The sequence below is a fragment of the Drosophila yakuba genome, chromosome X (genome assembly GCF_016746365.2).
Source record: "Drosophila yakuba strain Tai18E2 chromosome X, Prin_Dyak_Tai18E2_2.1, whole genome shotgun sequence".
Lineage (NCBI taxonomy): Eukaryota > Metazoa > Arthropoda > Insecta > Diptera > Drosophilidae > Drosophila > Drosophila yakuba.
Genome location: NC_052526.2, coordinates 7727413 through 7743153, shown reverse-complemented (window position 1 = coordinate 7743153; position 15741 = coordinate 7727413). Strand labels below are relative to the sequence as shown.

The 15741-nt window shown below is 41.4% G+C and overlaps 4 protein-coding genes across 5 annotated transcripts; 2 read left to right on the top strand and 2 right to left on the bottom strand.

The window, feature by feature from the left end:
• Positions 1-6681: 6681 nt before the first annotated feature.
• On the bottom strand, positions 6682-7790 carry LOC6524609 (mpv17-like protein 2). Its single transcript, XM_002100430.4, has 2 exons — positions 7729-7790; positions 6682-7668 (listed from the first exon to the last, which is right to left on the bottom strand). The coding sequence occupies exon 2, from the start codon at positions 7517-7519 to the stop codon at positions 6779-6781; it is 741 nt and encodes a 246-aa protein (XP_002100466.2). The 5' UTR covers positions 7520-7668; positions 7729-7790; the 3' UTR covers positions 6682-6778.
• A 272-nt stretch (positions 7791-8062) lies between these two features.
• On the top strand, positions 8063-9527 carry LOC6524608 (protein yippee). The gene is made up of 4 exons (XM_002100429.3): positions 8063-8248; positions 8390-8610; positions 8675-8834; positions 9018-9527. The coding sequence occupies exons 2-4, from the start codon at positions 8493-8495 to the stop codon at positions 9103-9105; spliced, it is 366 nt and encodes a 121-aa protein (XP_002100465.1). The 5' UTR covers positions 8063-8248; positions 8390-8492; the 3' UTR covers positions 9106-9527.
• On the bottom strand, positions 9523-10198 carry LOC6524607 (mitochondrial import inner membrane translocase subunit Tim9). The gene is made up of 3 exons (XM_002100428.4): positions 10038-10198; positions 9841-9936; positions 9523-9779 (listed from the first exon to the last, which is right to left on the bottom strand). The coding sequence occupies exons 1-3, from the start codon at positions 10095-10097 to the stop codon at positions 9648-9650; spliced, it is 288 nt and encodes a 95-aa protein (XP_002100464.1). The 5' UTR covers positions 10098-10198; the 3' UTR covers positions 9523-9647.
• A 652-nt stretch (positions 10199-10850) lies between these two features.
• On the top strand, positions 10851-15596 carry LOC6524606 (RNA-binding protein 1). Of its 2 annotated transcripts, none has more exons than XM_039377831.2 (2): positions 10851-11449; positions 12123-12541. In XM_039377831.2, the coding sequence occupies exons 1-2, from the start codon at positions 11055-11057 to the stop codon at positions 12505-12507; spliced, it is 780 nt and encodes a 259-aa protein (XP_039233765.1). In that variant the 5' UTR covers positions 10851-11054; the 3' UTR covers positions 12508-12541. The 2 variants fall into 2 exon arrangements, with proteins under 2 accessions (XP_039233765.1, XP_002100463.1); XM_002100427.3 differs by lacking the exon at positions 12123-12541 and adding an exon at positions 14841-15596 and having other exon boundaries at positions 10853-11449.
• The last annotated feature ends 145 nt before the right edge of the window (positions 15597-15741 follow it).

Genomic DNA, 15741 nt, shown 5'->3' with positions numbered 1-15741 from the left:
GTGGGAAAATGAAAATCTACCAAACACATTTTACATTTTACATGCGTCTCTTGTGGTAATTGTAATTTGCTGGTCTCGATCTAAATCTGGGTGCTCTTCTCAACTGACTGATAAACACATAAATTAGTGGCTTTCAATGCCAATGGACAGCGCACTCGGTCACCCGGTAAGCAGTTAATCTTCTATACTTTCGCTCCTGGTCACTGGGTCATCCGGATATTCGTCCTTGATGGTAGCAAGTTGATACCTTGAAGGGTTTTTGTGAATGTAAAGTTGCATATTCAAGGTGAAATCCCGCATTGGAGAAGGGAGTAATATATGTAAATGAGATATTAACATCCTTAAAGTAATAAATCTAAAGTCTAAATCTTGAAATCATACCACGATATTCGATACTCTTACTTTCGGAACAGCAGCAAAAGAAAAAACAAACAACTTGATAAACCACGTAACTCGAAGCAAACAAGTCAGGGTGCCGTTCACTGAGAGAAAAACAGTGGTTTTGGGGTGCGGTCTCTTGGGCGTCACTTCCATTCGGAGTACAACATTATAATTATAACCGACTGGCGAAACGAGAGCAAAAGTCATCGAACTTACATTGTTACATTGTTTTTGTGCACGATCAAGGACACCTTAAAAACTTAAGTGAGTGTGTGTGTGTGTGTGTGTGATTTTGTATCTGTGAGATGGAGGGGTGTGTCGTGTATCTCGCTCACTGCGGAATGCATATGTGTGTGTGTTTTGGAGGCCCGTTCGCTGAAACGGGCCCACTTTTCGTACAGCCACAGATACAGATACAGATACAAGCACAGATGCACAGATACACAGATACACACAGCAGTGCGCAAAATAATAGTATTCGCAATCTTGCAGAGGAACATAAGTACATATAGCTTCAATATAATGTCGTACCATTTATAGTTCAGCTTGGATTATTTATTTATTTAATTTTAATTTTAATTTATTACTAACAATCTTTGATAGTTCGAGTGCAAGCTCACAACTATTATTTTGCAGTTGGTTGTATGTATCTTAATTGATCGCGTACCATGCGGCGTATGCGCAATATACCAGTAAACCGCTGGTCACCTTTATTTTCGCCGGGATTTGGTTGACTTGTTTTCGCCACTTGGCACTTACAATCATTCTGTTATTGTTATTGTTTTGATGCCTTTCTGCGGGAATTTGTTTTCGTTACCTTGACGGCTGGCAACCGCGTCATCCGAGCGCCTTGTTATTTGTGGTTTATTCTCGTAAGATATATATACATAAGTGTACATACATATATGCCTGTCAACCTGTCGCATAAGAGAATGTGCACCCTATCCTGTAATTAAATTGACTTAAGTTACGCACTCGAAAAGGGAGCATTTGGGGGCCAGGGACGAGGCACTCGGTGACGTCAAATCAGAGTTCTCAATCCACAAGCCCACTCGCTTTAATCGCAACCAACTGTGTCGAGGTAATTGGAATGGGAATTGGATTGGATTGGATTGGATTGAATTGAATCGATCACGCGTCGCGATTCGTTTTGTTTGCAGGGAAACGCAATTAAAAACACAAAAATTCAAAACATTTGGTGGACTGAAGGGTTCACAGACCACGTCGCATTGCCAATCGATCGTTTGATATTCAGTTGCGAACCTTGCAGACTTCTATCAAACCAAATTCCAGCTATTTGAAGCGATTATATATTTAAATTTGACGCCCACTTATGCATCATTATATTTTAAACAATTCTAGAATAAATTTATATTCAAGAACTGAAGGTTATAGTTACGTTTATAATCATAGTTACTAGGCCTTATTTGTATTTTTATAAAGATATACTTAATCTCTTTGTTTATCCCTTCATATTTTGAGTTACGTGCTATGTAAACATTAATCCAAATTTAGACTTAAGCTTTACACCGCTTTCGTGCAGTGTTTATTGTAAGCTTCTATCTGAGGATGATCCTATCTCCTGGGTGGGCTTATCGACCCATTGACGTCAGGGCCCAGCACACGCCCCCCGAAACGAGAAACTGACTAGATTCTATGGCTTCTATAGGTGCTTCTATAAGTTATCAGTTAGCACCTCAGCCACTCCCTCCTGCGATCACAAGATACACGTTTCCGGAGCTTAAGCTGTCACTGGAGTCGTCGTTCCGCCCACCGAACTGTGAGATACACTACATAGATACAGATACGGGAGCAGATACAGGAGCACATGATCGCGATCGGTGGGTGGACTCGGGTTTGCTCGGGTTGATGAATGCGTTTTTATCGCCACAGAGATAGATACTCGAACTACCCATCCGCCGAAATAATCATTCACGGGCAAAACAACAGTGATAAGGCATTTAGTCATCCGCTTTGATTACGGATTTGCAAGTCAGCATCGAATATGAATACGGATGTCAAACATTGGTAATTGGTCAGGCGATTTATCTAATTGCGAATTTTTATTCGACATTTATGTGGCTGCTATTTATTTTTATCATTTGAATGCGCCGAATTTGGATGTTCTTAATGCGATTCTTTGGGCTTGTTAAGTGGTAGCGAGTTGTCCAATAATTCTGTTTGCTTGTTGTTTAGCAAATAAAACTTAACAGTTTTTCCCGATTATATAATGCATTTCAGCAGGCAAATAACATATATGAATAAATCAGAGCTTTACTTTGATTAACTCAAGATATTGTAGTAAATAGATAAGGGACAAATATTGAAATAAGGATGGTACAGCAAAGATGCCTTCGCAAAGTAGGATCATTGATCTGTTGAAAAGTCTCGCAATAATTTTGTACCTCCACAATAATAGCGCACATTTGTGTGGAGCTACACAGACATCCCCATACCATCTACCATTTACCATCTACTGCCATATTTATGGGGTCCAAAAAACGTGGGCGTTGGCAAGAGATTTATTTGCTTACGCGAGCTTTCTTTATTTTCTTGTCCGCATCGGCGAACACATTTTTTACTGCTCAAGGTCCCAGGCCCCTTCAGAATTTTCACTGCCGATCTTTGGCATTCAAAAATAGCGCCAGTGCCAGCGAAATGAAAAGAAACTCACACAAAATTTCTGCTGTTTACCAGCCGCCGCGACTATCTCTCTAATTGATTTCGCTTTTCTTACTTTTTTTTTTTTTGCTAAAAAGCATACCCCCACGAAAATATTGCTTACGCTTTTTCAAGGTTGGGGTCGGTACCACAAAGAGTAGAAAACAGAAAGATAGAGATATATTAATGAAATGGTAGATAAGGAAAAAGGGGCAGCTTTACGATCCTTTTAACGATCGCGCTTTATGGCCAAACTCGTGGCTAAGTCGCGTGCTGAGAGACAAGCCCCCATTTTATTTATTTTTAAAGTCTCTCTGAACAAAAAAAAGGAGTAATATGCATTCGATTCATAAGGCTGAATGGTGTTTATTGGCGAGTCAGCGGCACGTGTGGCTCTCCAAGTGGAAAACAAAAAGGGAACGGCAAGAATACACCAGAAGTATATATGGAAATGTGTATTTGTTTTATGCTCAAGTGTTCGATTCTGATCGTATTTGTGTCTCTTTATAACGCTTTTACTTTTTGCCGGCTTTTGTTGCCGCCATTCGAAACTTTGAGGGTATTTTAAAGGAGTATGCGGTATTACACCTGAAAAAATATTGTATTAAATACTACTTATATTTAATACTAGCTAAAAGCAACTAAGTAAGTTTAAAGAGCAGAATTTCATCAAATTGTGAGAAGCTTTCAATTGAATTAGTGCATTTATACTAATAATTATTTACACAAAAAAACAGAAAATCGATTTTTGCCAAAATTTCAATATTTACGATTGGTACTTTTGGTGTAACTAGGCTGAAAATGGTCAGAAAGCGAAAAGAATTACAGTTTTGTACTCCTAATTACCAATACTAACCAACCAAATCACTTTTTGACCGATTCTGTTAAAATAATTTTTGGCCAAATTTTCGCATTTTTTGTAAGGGGTACATCATCAAAATTTGCAAAAAATTTGAAAGACAAAAAATTTTTTTTTGAAAACACTGTTCGATTGGATATTTAATTACGAACTCAACAAGGTATGACATTCCATATTTGGACCACTATTTCGAATGCTGTGATCAAAATACTGATATTTATAGTAGCAAAAACCAGAAAAACGATTTTCAGCCAATATTCAAAAATCATCATCAAAAATTGCAAAAAATGTGAAAAAATGTAAATTTTTGTTGAAAACGCAGTAGATCTGCAGAGCAGATTGTGCATTTCCGTTTCACCGCACAAGTAGGCTATACTTCTGTGCAAAGCCCCTGCACATACCCTCTACTTTCGCTGGGTACCAACTAGTTGATCATTACATTTGGCGAATCCCTTGCCATACAAATGTATGCTAAAGAGTTACACACACATGGAGTAGCAATTCACTTGCGCGTGGCTGCCCGGCACTCGAGTTAAACCAAATAAAAATGAAAAAAGGGGGCAACAAAAAATAAAATGTGTAAAAAAAACCAAACCGACAGAAACCCAAAATAAAAATAACATGGCACCATGCAAAATGTGCCTAGTTGGCAGAGTGAGTCGATGAATCCGTCAGGTCGCCAGACACCAGTGTCCAATTTAAGTGCCATACAAACATAGATATCGAAATACATACCACCATCGAGATCTCCAGAGGCGAGTGTATGGGTTGTGGGCTGTGGCACCTGTTCACCAGTTGCGCAAATTATATATACAGATATAGATTCACGCTCTTTGCCCGACGCGACTCTTTGCCGCTTTTACAGAAACTTTTCGCGCGTGTGTTGCTCTCAACTCAACGCTCACTTTTTTGCTTATATAACAAGCTTGCAATATGGCCATACACCGCGAGAATCGGGAGTTTAAGAAGAATGCTTTCAAAGTAACAGGAGTGCTTCATATAATTGAAAAGATCAATAATACTTTATACAGATACAGGATTGTACCACATTGGTACTCTAAGATATATTTTATAAATAAGTGTATATAGTATGAATATTTCTCTCTCTGTACGTAGGTTCTGCATTTGTATACTCGTATTTTTATCATTACTGTAAGACCACAAGTGGACGAGCCCTGGAAATCGACCAATCCGCGAGCTCTGAGCGATGGCTGCGGATTATCGCCAGCTATCATGCATGACAGATGACGCAGTGCGTCAGGAGATATGATCCAAGAAGAATAAGAACTAAGACAGCTTTTAGAATGTAGCCGGTCCAATTTAATCCATTAATGCTGTAACATCGCCGTTTTGATACCCATGACTTTACATATCACGCATACGCCCCGTAAACGTAAGTAAAATTTAAGCATTTATTTTCATTGCAAATATATTTAAGTTATGTTATATATTGTGTGATATGTTACATGTTATGTTATTATAGTTTAAATAAACCAACATATTAAAGGTAATTTTCTCTGTATTGAAAAATGAATTCAAGTGGCAAACTCCTATTATAAATTCAAACCGAAAATTCCAAACGGTATCGAATCTGTTTTTTTTTTTGTTTTGCGTCAGGCGGCCTCAAACAAACAAGATTAGGTTGCTAGGTAGCGAGAAGAAATCGAGAATTAATCTTCTCAGTCAGAAAACTGGTTCGTGAAGATCCCAACTGGTCTTTCTTGCCAAATCGCAAGACTCGACAGAAACACACATAAGTATATGCAAACAGAAAAGTAAGCAAAATCCAAACACAATTTAAGCGAAATACAAACGAATCGATGCGAGGCGAAGACAAGAAACTCGGAATTTATTCCACTTTTTTTTTACCCAAAAGGAACTCGACTTTGTTGCCATCCACATGGCATTGAATCGTATCTCTCAGTCGCCTAGTTCCATTTTTTTTTTTGGCAACTTTCATTATCAATGTCAAGCACGATTCTAATTAAACGCTCTTGAAATCAAAAGAGAAGTCCACCAGATAAGGCCTGTCAGCTGCTCTTTTCATTAATGGATATGAGGAGGGCATCGAAAAGAACTCTCCACGCACTCCCGATCTTTGATAGCCGTTCCTATGGGAGAGCATGACTGGATGACGTGTTGCCAAAATATTTTCATGATACGATAAGTGTCTCTTAAATGTGGTTGCCTCAAATCAAATCTAAAAAATAATAAAGCCTTTTCACTAGTGATTTAGATATTTAGATGATTTAGTTTAATGATACATTTCTTTATCTATTTTTTGTCAGTGTAATCTCCTGCAGCCTCGACACACCGCTAATTAATTTCAGTTAGAATCTTTGAAAGTCAAATCAGCTAAATTGGCCATTCGTGGGTTCAGTTATAGAACAGAAACCCTCACGTGTCCATCTATATTTATAGCTATACATTTTCTAATGATGCGTTCACTGGCTTCTTATCACTGGTATGGTTATATGTTCTATGAATAATTTTAAGACCGCTGCCAAGCAGAGCTTATCAGGTGGAAACAACTAAGAAGGTAGGCTTGGCATCGCCTCCAATCTCAACGCATCACATCGCATCGCCTGTTTGGTAGCCCGACTGTTGCTAGAGGGAAAATCTTATCACCTTTGACGAACTGGACGTGCGTCATCGGCACGGGCTTCCATTCCACAGTTCCATCTTCATCTCCGCGTTTAGTTAGTCCTCTTGTGGCTAAGCCTCTCAACCGATAGCGCAGCTACCAAACTGATTGGTAATGTACAATAATTCACAGTTTGTTGGTCTCTGTACACGGGCTCGTCTGTATTTACAAGGTTTTCGGTTTGGTAATAAATAGTTACAAGGAAATGAGGAGGGCCAGCGGCTGGCGCAGGGTTAGGGAATCTTCTTTAGATGCGAATGCGACTGTTTGTGCTTGACCTTTGAGGTCAGCACATCGTAGCCCAGGCTGATGATGTTGTCGTAGAAGATGCGATAATGGGTGGGGATCCAGTAGAAGTTGACAAACTGCGCCACCGGCCACACAGTCCATTCGGCGGCGTACAGCTTCCAGGCCTTCTCCTTGATCTCCTCCCACACTTCGTGCTTGGTCTTCCGCTCCAGCAGGCCCAGAGTGACGAAAAAGGCACTGATGTAAATGGGCGAGCAGATCAGCTGGTCGAGCACGATCTTCTTGGCCACCACGCGCATACTGCGTCCGGGCATACGTTTGTCCAGCATCTTGTACCAATAATGACAGATCACGCCCACCGTTACACCACTGATGGCCATGTGGGCAGTGCGCGTGGACTCGAAGCGTTCGATCTCGCCGCAATAGATTTCCAAATGCTGTTCGAGGATGTCACCCACACAGCTGAGGGTCAGCGAGATGCCCACGTTGGTGAAGAGCAGGAAGCGGCTGCTGAATGCACTCGCATGCCATTCCCGCAGCTTCTGAATCGCTCCATTGCCAATGGTGCTGGCGGTTGTGGTGCTGCTGCCTCCACCGGGCGCTGCTCCTCCAGCTTTTCCAGTCGCGCCGCTATTCCGTGGCCAACTCATTCGCAGGCTGCGCTGGCCGCGAATTGCTCTGGACAGGATCAGGCCACGGGCCGGGCAGCAACGCAAGGATTGCATGCTGTCCGGCTCAGATTTCTCAATCTTTTGAGGTCGGTTGTGTTGTGTTCTTCTCTTCGCAAGCCGTTTATGCGATATTTACATGCCCACCACCTGCGGGCCGGCCATTATGTTAGCGGTGTCCAAAAATGGGATGTTCTTTTCGGGTTCTGGAGTGAGTTTAGAAAATTATACACATTGTTTTTCGAATTTTTGTATCTTGATTTGACTTTTGAAAGGCAATCCGGACACACGCAACAGCAACAACAACAACTATCACGTGTAGCCAACAGCTGTTACGACGAGGGCTAGTTGGTTCAAGTTATCGATAGTTAAATAATCGTAGTCAACGGAATTTAAAAAGATACCAATAATGCCTTGCTTGTCTGGTTGAAAATATATATGTAAAATATAAACAAAAAAATGAGATATAAAATCAATAAAAACGTAACACAAATGAGCAATATTTATTACATTCAAATATTTTGCAATTCTCTATGTACCCATCCCTAAATCCACTTGCTTTCGATAGCTTTGCATCGATATCGCAGAATGCAGCGACAACCCTAGAAAGCATTCCACAGTGTTTTGTTGTTTTTTTGTGCAAGCGTCGCATTAGCCGTGTTCTATATTCAAATCGGGCATATATATATCTACCATTTCGGATTGCAAGTGCCCAGGAGCTCAAGGACCATCCCCTGCGGACACCAGTCGAGGATTCCCCCAGTGGAGTCATCTCCAAACAGCTGAGTATGTTAATGCGTTGTAGTTGTTATTCCTGGGTTTCACAATTGGAGCCCTAAACAAAAGCGCATCGCAGATATAGATAAGGAGTAATTACAAGGCCAGGAAGTAATCGGCACTACCCGTATTATTACCCGCATTTTATAGGAACAAAGGAAGAGCACAACAAACACACGCATACACACACGTACACGGGAGAGCGAGCGAGACGGGGTGCGACTAGAAGAGCGAGAGAGGTAGAGGGAGCACAATGGGTCGCATTTTCTTGGAACATCTTGGGGGTCTGAAACTCTTCAATTGCGCCCAATGCCACACGAACCTGACCAACCGCAGTCAATTGATCAGTACCCGATTCACGGGCGCAACAGGTGAGTCTTCCAAGTGCATCTCCCACTGTGATTATGTAATACTAATCCGATCGAATCCCCACAGGACGCGCCTATCTCTTTAAGCGTGTGGTCAACCTGACCTTCAGCAACATCCAGGAACGGGTCATGCTCACGGGACGCCACATGGTGCGCGACGTCATGTGCAAGAACTGTGGCGCCAAACTTGGCTGGATGTACGAGTTTGCCACCGAGGAATCACAGAAGTGAGTAAGAGCGGACAGGCAGCTTGTCAGTAGGGATTCTGGGATGCACAAGTAGTTACTAACTTCACGAATTCTAAGAATTTAAGATCAAGCTTTGTATTCTATAATTATAATTTCAATTTGTAACTTCGTGCGACAGCAACCAATCAAGACATCTTACTAATACTCCAATCCATCTTTTAGGTACAAGGAGGGCCGTGTTATCCTGGAGTACGCCCTGATCACAGAGGCAGAGGGCTTTCCGTCGGAGGCAGCGGCAACGAGTCATTGAGCCGATTGAATAACCAGTCGGAAAACGAAAACCACGCATTGGCGAACCTTGTGTAGCCCTAAGTATTGAGTAGAAGGCCACAGGCGATGGCCTCTATGCATTAGACCTAGTTTAGAGATCGCCGTAGTCAGCTCCGGTGTTCGGGATACCGAAGTATCGGTTGCACATCCGCCACGGAGCACCTACGTCTACGGCCCTGTCTTAACGTGACTTAAACGTAGTTGTAGGCACATCTAGCACGTAAGCAGCTGCGGCGCCCAATTCTACCATTAAAATGTCATGAGGCTGAAGTGCTAAAACGAAAAAGGTCCTGTTACTCAGTTGAAACTTATTCGGAACTGATGATCCACACATGTCTTTTTCAAACAAGATCTCTAGACCGTAATCAATCAGCAATAAAGTACCACAATAATCGAATAGTAGATAATAATCGTCGGGATTCCGTCAACGCGTTTCTTTACTCAGCTATTTTGACAAATGCAGGAAAATGCATCATCTCAGTTGTCTAAACTAGTTAAGATTGTTTGTAACAGCTATAACACCTAAAGTTTGCCAGTCTTTTGAGCCATGGCCAAGGCGTTCTCGTTGGCAATGACTTGGAACTCCTGGAAGCGCTGCGAGACGCGCTGGTTCATCTTCAGGTACTTTTCCATGCAGTTCAGCGAGCACTTCTCCTGCAGAATACATGGACATATTAAAATTAATGATTCCCACATGGAGCTACAGGGCACTTACCTCGGAATCCTTGACATCCCGCGATGTAAAGTCGCGTATGCAATCCGTGAAGCAAATCTCGGACAGTTTGTTGTAGGACATCAGGAAGTCGGAAAACTGAAAGGTAGAACCACACATATCAAATGAAAACCACATTGCATCACTTGGTGCCGCCGGTTTTTGGTGTGGGATGGTCTCTCCATGCCCACTTTGCTCACCGTCTTCATTTGATCCTTGTCCAGCTGATCCAGGGCTATGTTTTCCGGTGTCTTAGCCATCTTGTGCTACGATATTTTATTCAAAATTCTCAAAACGAACTGGGGGCCAATAATAATGTGCCTATATAATAGGGACAGCTGGTTGTGCAGGGTTGCCAGATGTTAAAATTGCCCCCTATGTTCTACATTTATCGATATGTTATTTCCTTATATATGTTCGTGAAATTTTTGGTTCTGCCGATCCTAATTATAATAAAATTTAATCTATTTTTACTTTAACAAAAGTTTTATGAAAATAGGCAGCCTATTGTTTAACAGTTTAAAAAATTTGATTTAGTCAAAAAAATGTTCTTTAATTTCAAAAAATAAACGAACTTCGAATTTTGTCGTTTTATTTATACACAAAACACATATTCCATCTGGCTTAAAATATTGACCATATAAAATAAAAGGTAGTTAATTTTTATGTTTTCCTTTCCGGACATTTTTCGTATTGTATTGGGTTTTTTCACAAATTGTTTGCTTCAAACTAATAATAGCCGAACAGCGTTTGCGTGGAAAATGGTGCAATTTGAATCGAAACATAAATAACATTCTTTGGTTTAATCAGTTTGTTTTTGTTATTGTGGTAGTATCTAGGTACTCCCCAACACCGTACTTTAACAACATTAACAAACATTTCATTTAAAACATTAAAGGGAATTAAATGAATTTTGGAAGATCGTGACCTATCAAATATCGATAACCGAATATTTTCTGGGCACCGCTGAATAGTACTGCCCACTCGCGCACTTTTCAACACTATACGGCACGCCATCTTTTTTTCCTCACAAACATTTTTTTCTCGTCCTGCTTTGTGGGTGTGTTCTTTGGAAAACCAAGGAAAAATCGCACGGAATACCATCAAAACAAAGGGAAAAGTCGCACTTAAAACCAGCTCAGTGGTATACCGAATACCACAAATCAGTTACAGAGCCGAAGGAGCAGCAGCTCCAGCCACATACATATTCATACATAATGCCACGCTACCGCGAATGGGATTTGGCCTGCAAAGTGTACGTGGGCAATCTGGGATCCTCGGCCTCCAAATACGAGATCGAGAACGCCTTCAGCAAATACGGACCCTTGCGCAACGTCTGGGTGGCCCGCAATCCGCCCGGTTTCGCCTTCGTCGAGTTCGAGGATCGTCGCGACGCTGAGGATGCGACCCGTGGCCTGGACGGCACCCGCTGCTGTGGCACCCGCATCCGTGTTGAGATGTCTTCGGGTCGTTCACGGGAGGGTCGCGGCGGCGGCGGAGGAGGTGGCGGCGGCGGTGGAGGAGGCGGTTCCGGTGGCGGGGGCCGCGGTGGTGGCAGTGGCGCCCGTGCTGGAGGCGGTGGAAGAGCTGGCGATGGCGGCGGTCGCTATAGGTGAGTACAGCACAATATCATTACATTTTGCATCCCCAGTGAAAACAAACCAACCAAACCAAAGCACCCACTTACCACAGCCCCAATCTCGATTATGAAATCATAATTTTTGCCATAATGTGCAAAAAAGTATGCAAAAATATATATATAAACCTATATATGTATATATTTATATAGCGTGTGTGTTTGTGTGTATGTATGCATGTGAAAAATCGATTCGCGTATACATACAAAAGCGGTGCCAGCCAAAATACACACAGTCATACACATTCGGTGGGACACCACTGTAAGCCATACATAAACACACACAGTGGCGTCCGTGAAAAGAACAGTCCTAGCGTGCGCACACAGTGGCGTCCGTGGCCAACAGTCGTCCTGATTGCTTTTGCTATTTCAATCGATTTTCATAGCTCGTTAATGTTTTTTTTTTTTTTAAGGGAAATCTAGTTTTAGTACCACATTTCATTGCTCATTATATGCACCCCGAGGTCCATAGTTTAAAGTTCAAAGAGTATAGCTTTAACTAGAGAAAACGTTTTGTTTGTTGTTTTTAGTACAATTACAAAAAAATACAAGAAAAAATGAAAAGTAAAAATACAAGAAAACTTAGTAAAAACAAAGTAAATCGAACGCTTGGAGCCAATTTTAATGTGGTCTCACAATCATTTTGCAGGATAAAGTCTTCTTCTTCTACTACAACAAGCACAACAAGAACTACTACAACAACAACATCAATAATAATAATAATAATAATTAAAAGAACAACAAAGAAAAAAGAAAAAACAACAACAGCTACTACTACTAGAACTTCTACTACTCCTCTTCCTTCAACAACAACAACAACTACAACCAAAAGAACAACAACAACAGCTACTACAAGAACAACTAGTACAACAGCAGATCCTGCTCCTCCTATTACACACATTTCACCACCACCACCTCCAACAACAACTACTACAACAACAAAAACAACAGCCACCACACCACCACCACCATGCAATAACAATTTGTTGTGCGGCCCTAACCAGAAATTCAACAAATTCGATATATTCCGCTGACCACAAAACCAAGAACCACAACCAAACCGAACGACCGCAACACTACACCCCCTCCACCACCTGTTCAGCTCGACCCAGGCAAAAACAAAAAAAAAAAACAAAGAACAGAAAAAAAAATGAATCATCAGCAACGTCTCCGGCTCCGCAGCTTCAAGAATAATGCACCCAAAACCAGACCGAACCACTCACAATCACCTAACCATACATTCCACTCTGGGGCACACGACTAGCTCTTTAGAACCATAGAAAAGAAAGCAATTTATATTAGTTTTATGAACAAGAATTATCGTCAATCTATGCATATTTTCTAAAGGAATTAGCTGTCAAAAGTTTGGTCTTTTTTCTTTGTGCAATAAGAGAATATTGCATTGGAATAAAAATAGGATTTAGCAAACAAGGATGGTCGTTTGCCCCAGAGTGCATTCCACATTTCCACATCATTTATAGTCTGTTAGTTGGCAACATCTTCAGGCTACACAACAGACACTCACAAACACAAAACACACTGACACTGACACACACAAACTGCCATTAACCACACTAATCACCAAGAACCAGAGCGAACCGGGCGTCGGCGTTCAACAGAGCAACTTCATCAAGAATCCAACTCCAAAATGTATCAATTGCATATTTATATATATATACACACTCACCAGTCCAGCAACGCTTCAAAATGTCAAAAGTCAACTTCCTACGTCTCCAAGTTGTGCGGTTGTCTTCAGCCTGCTCCTACGTCCCCAACAAACCACCCACCACCTCATCATCCGTCATCTTTAGTGCAGCTACAGCATCAGCAACAAGCTACAGCTACAGCAAAGACCAACTGCAACTACAGCTTCTACTTCTACTACTACTACTACTACTACTTCTACTACTACAACAACAAGAACATCTGGCAGACGGTCAGCAAATTGATCTCGAGGCCGAAAAGTCTTTTGTAGATCTTTTGTTGGTTCCACCACTCAGTAGTTGCACCTTTCCCTTGCAATCAAACCAGATTGAGGCTGCTTCACGCTAATTCCTTCAATCGCAGCAAGTATGAAACCTTGGGCCGCCACCAACAACACTGTCCCTCGAACAGAAACGCAAACGTAACGCCTCAAACAAAATCCGTTTGTTATAATTGTAATTATGGTTTCTGATAATGTTTTTTTTTTTTTTTTGTTCTTGTATCCTAACATCTACTGAGATAATGTTGTTCGCGCTAACAGTCTGCTCTCTGTGTATATATATATTGTGGTAAATGTGTTTATGCATTGATCCGATCAGCTCGAACTCACAGTCAGACAGTTCACCAACCAAACGACCCCACCACCAATCGACCAAGCACCAGCAGCATCAGCAAAGGCAGGGCAGGGCAGGGCAGTGTCTTCTTCAAGCTCGCATCTCCACAGCGCGGATGGTCGGAGCAGCAGCACCGCCACCACCACCACAACCACCACCACCAAACCACAACCACCACCTGATCCTCTCTTGCTGCTAACTGATGCTTCCCCACCAACTGCTTCTTCATACGACCTACGTTCTTCGGCTGCTGCAACAGAATAGAATGATTCACCAATTTATATCCACCAACAACACACACCAAAAAAAAAAAAGAATATAACAAAAACACAACACAGCCACCCTAGTCACCAGTCAATCAGCTCAATATCGTATCAACAACAACAGCCCAAACTACAACAGCTCAACAAGAACCTACTACTATTACTACTACAACAACTACTACTACTACTACTATTACTACAATTCAACAACAACAACTACAACAACAGTCTTCTCAGTCTGCTCTGCTCATCAACCAACTAAGCAACCTACCAACAAACCAATCAGCCAACCAATCCAACCAACCACCACCAATTACTTTATGTAAATGTCACACCAACGCTTTCGTTACTGGGGCCAAAAAAAAATAAATATATATATTATATATATATATATATCAGCTATATCTCCACCACCTTCAAGCACCTTCAGCCACCAAAAAAAAAAAAAAAAAAAAACAGAAAAGAAATACTGCCAGCTCTCAGCTCCGCTCAGCCCAAATTAAAGCTCCAATATCAGCTCTCCGATCCGTATCCGATCCACCAGATCCGTCAGCCCAAGTTGTGTGTTGTTTGATCGAGACCACTCTATCAACTTTACGTATCTTAAGGAATTGTTATCTTACTACACGCCTAGTTAAGTTACTCATTGGTGCAAAATCTATTTAATTTGTATTTTCTCTCTCTCTCTCTCTCTCTCTCTTTCTTTCTCACCTCTCTCTCTTTCTGTATCCTGTCTGTGTGTCGTGCCCAATATGTTTTCCCGAAACGCCACCCATCTCATTGCAGATCCCGCTCACCCCGCCGCTCGAGGACACGCAGCCGCAGCTTTTCGCGGGATCGTCGCAGTCGCTCCGACTCCAGGGATCGCCATTAGATGAGGATAGTGGGATGCAGCAGCCCCGATCCGGACTACACAACACACACACACATATATATATATATATATATACAGAGATATATAATGCAGCCACAGAGTTGGGGCCAAAAAGTATCTGTTTTGCCCCCACGAAAAGAAAACTCCAGATTCCTTAAGTTTGACTCAAAAATTTGTCCCATATAATCCCCTCCCCCAAGAAAAGAAAACAACCAAAAAGCAAAAAGAAAAAAAATCGAGCAACTTCACAAAAGACCACCTCACAACCCAGCCATCTCCGATCTGAATGGATCGCAAGTATAGCCACAGTACAAGTACGGTACACATTGGTTTTTAGGCCTTAAGACTTTGGTAGATTTTAATTCAGAAAGTGAAAATGAAAAATGAAGAGCAAGCAATGCAGCCACCAGCAACTACAAACAACATCCGATCGAACGGATGGATGTCAAAGGTAAATGCTATTCTACGTCCGCGAAACCCAATTATTTATCCATTTGTTTTTCTCCGAATCTGTCGCCACACAAAATATGTCAAGAGAAAAATGAAAGGTACGGAGGCGTAAGAACGTAAGAACGTAAGAAGTTTCTATATACGATTGATTGGCGGAAGTGCAAGTAGTTAAGTCGTGAAATGAGAACCAATAAATTGAACATAATTTAAAACCGAAATATACAACATGGTCTTATTGGGAAGGTTGGATTTTTAGCTTAATTGCAAGACATTATAAAAGGATTTTCATTTCCCAAACTGAAAACATTGCAGAGCTCGTTTAACAATAATATTTATTTATTTTCAAAGTTTCTTTTCTTGGCT

What these genes read in the sequence shown, in the direction of transcription:
- LOC6524609 (XM_002100430.4), bottom strand. Translation starts at nt 7,519, where the DNA reads ATGCAATCCTTGCGTTGCTGCCCGGCCCGTGGCCTGATCCTGTCCAGA.
- LOC6524608 (XM_002100429.3), top strand. Translation starts at nt 8,493, where the DNA reads ATGGGTCGCATTTTCTTGGAACATCTTGGGGGTCTGAAACTCTTCAAT. An exon ending in CCGATTCACGGGCGCAACAG is followed by an intron (nt 8,611 to 8,674) that starts GTGAGTCTTCCA and finishes GAATCCCCACAG; the next exon opens with GACGCGCCTATCTCTTTAAG. An exon ending in GCCACCGAGGAATCACAGAA is followed by an intron (nt 8,835 to 9,017) that starts GTGAGTAAGAGC and finishes TCCATCTTTTAG; the next exon opens with GTACAAGGAGGGCCGTGTTA.
- LOC6524607 (XM_002100428.4), bottom strand. Translation starts at nt 10,097, where the DNA reads ATGGCTAAGACACCGGAAAACATAGCCCTGGATCAGCTGGACAAGGAT. An exon ending in ACAAGGATCAAATGAAGACG is followed by an intron (nt 9,937 to 10,037) that starts GTGAGCAAAGTG and finishes TCTACCTTTCAG; the next exon opens with TTTTCCGACTTCCTGATGTC. An exon ending in GGGATGTCAAGGATTCCGAG is followed by an intron (nt 9,780 to 9,840) that starts GTAAGTGCCCTG and finishes TGTATTCTGCAG; the next exon opens with GAGAAGTGCTCGCTGAACTG.
- LOC6524606 (XM_039377831.2), top strand. Translation starts at nt 11,055, where the DNA reads ATGCCACGCTACCGCGAATGGGATTTGGCCTGCAAAGTGTACGTGGGC. An exon ending in GATGGCGGCGGTCGCTATAG is followed by an intron (nt 11,450 to 12,122) that starts GTGAGTACAGCA and finishes ATCATTTTGCAG; the next exon opens with GATAAAGTCTTCTTCTTCTA.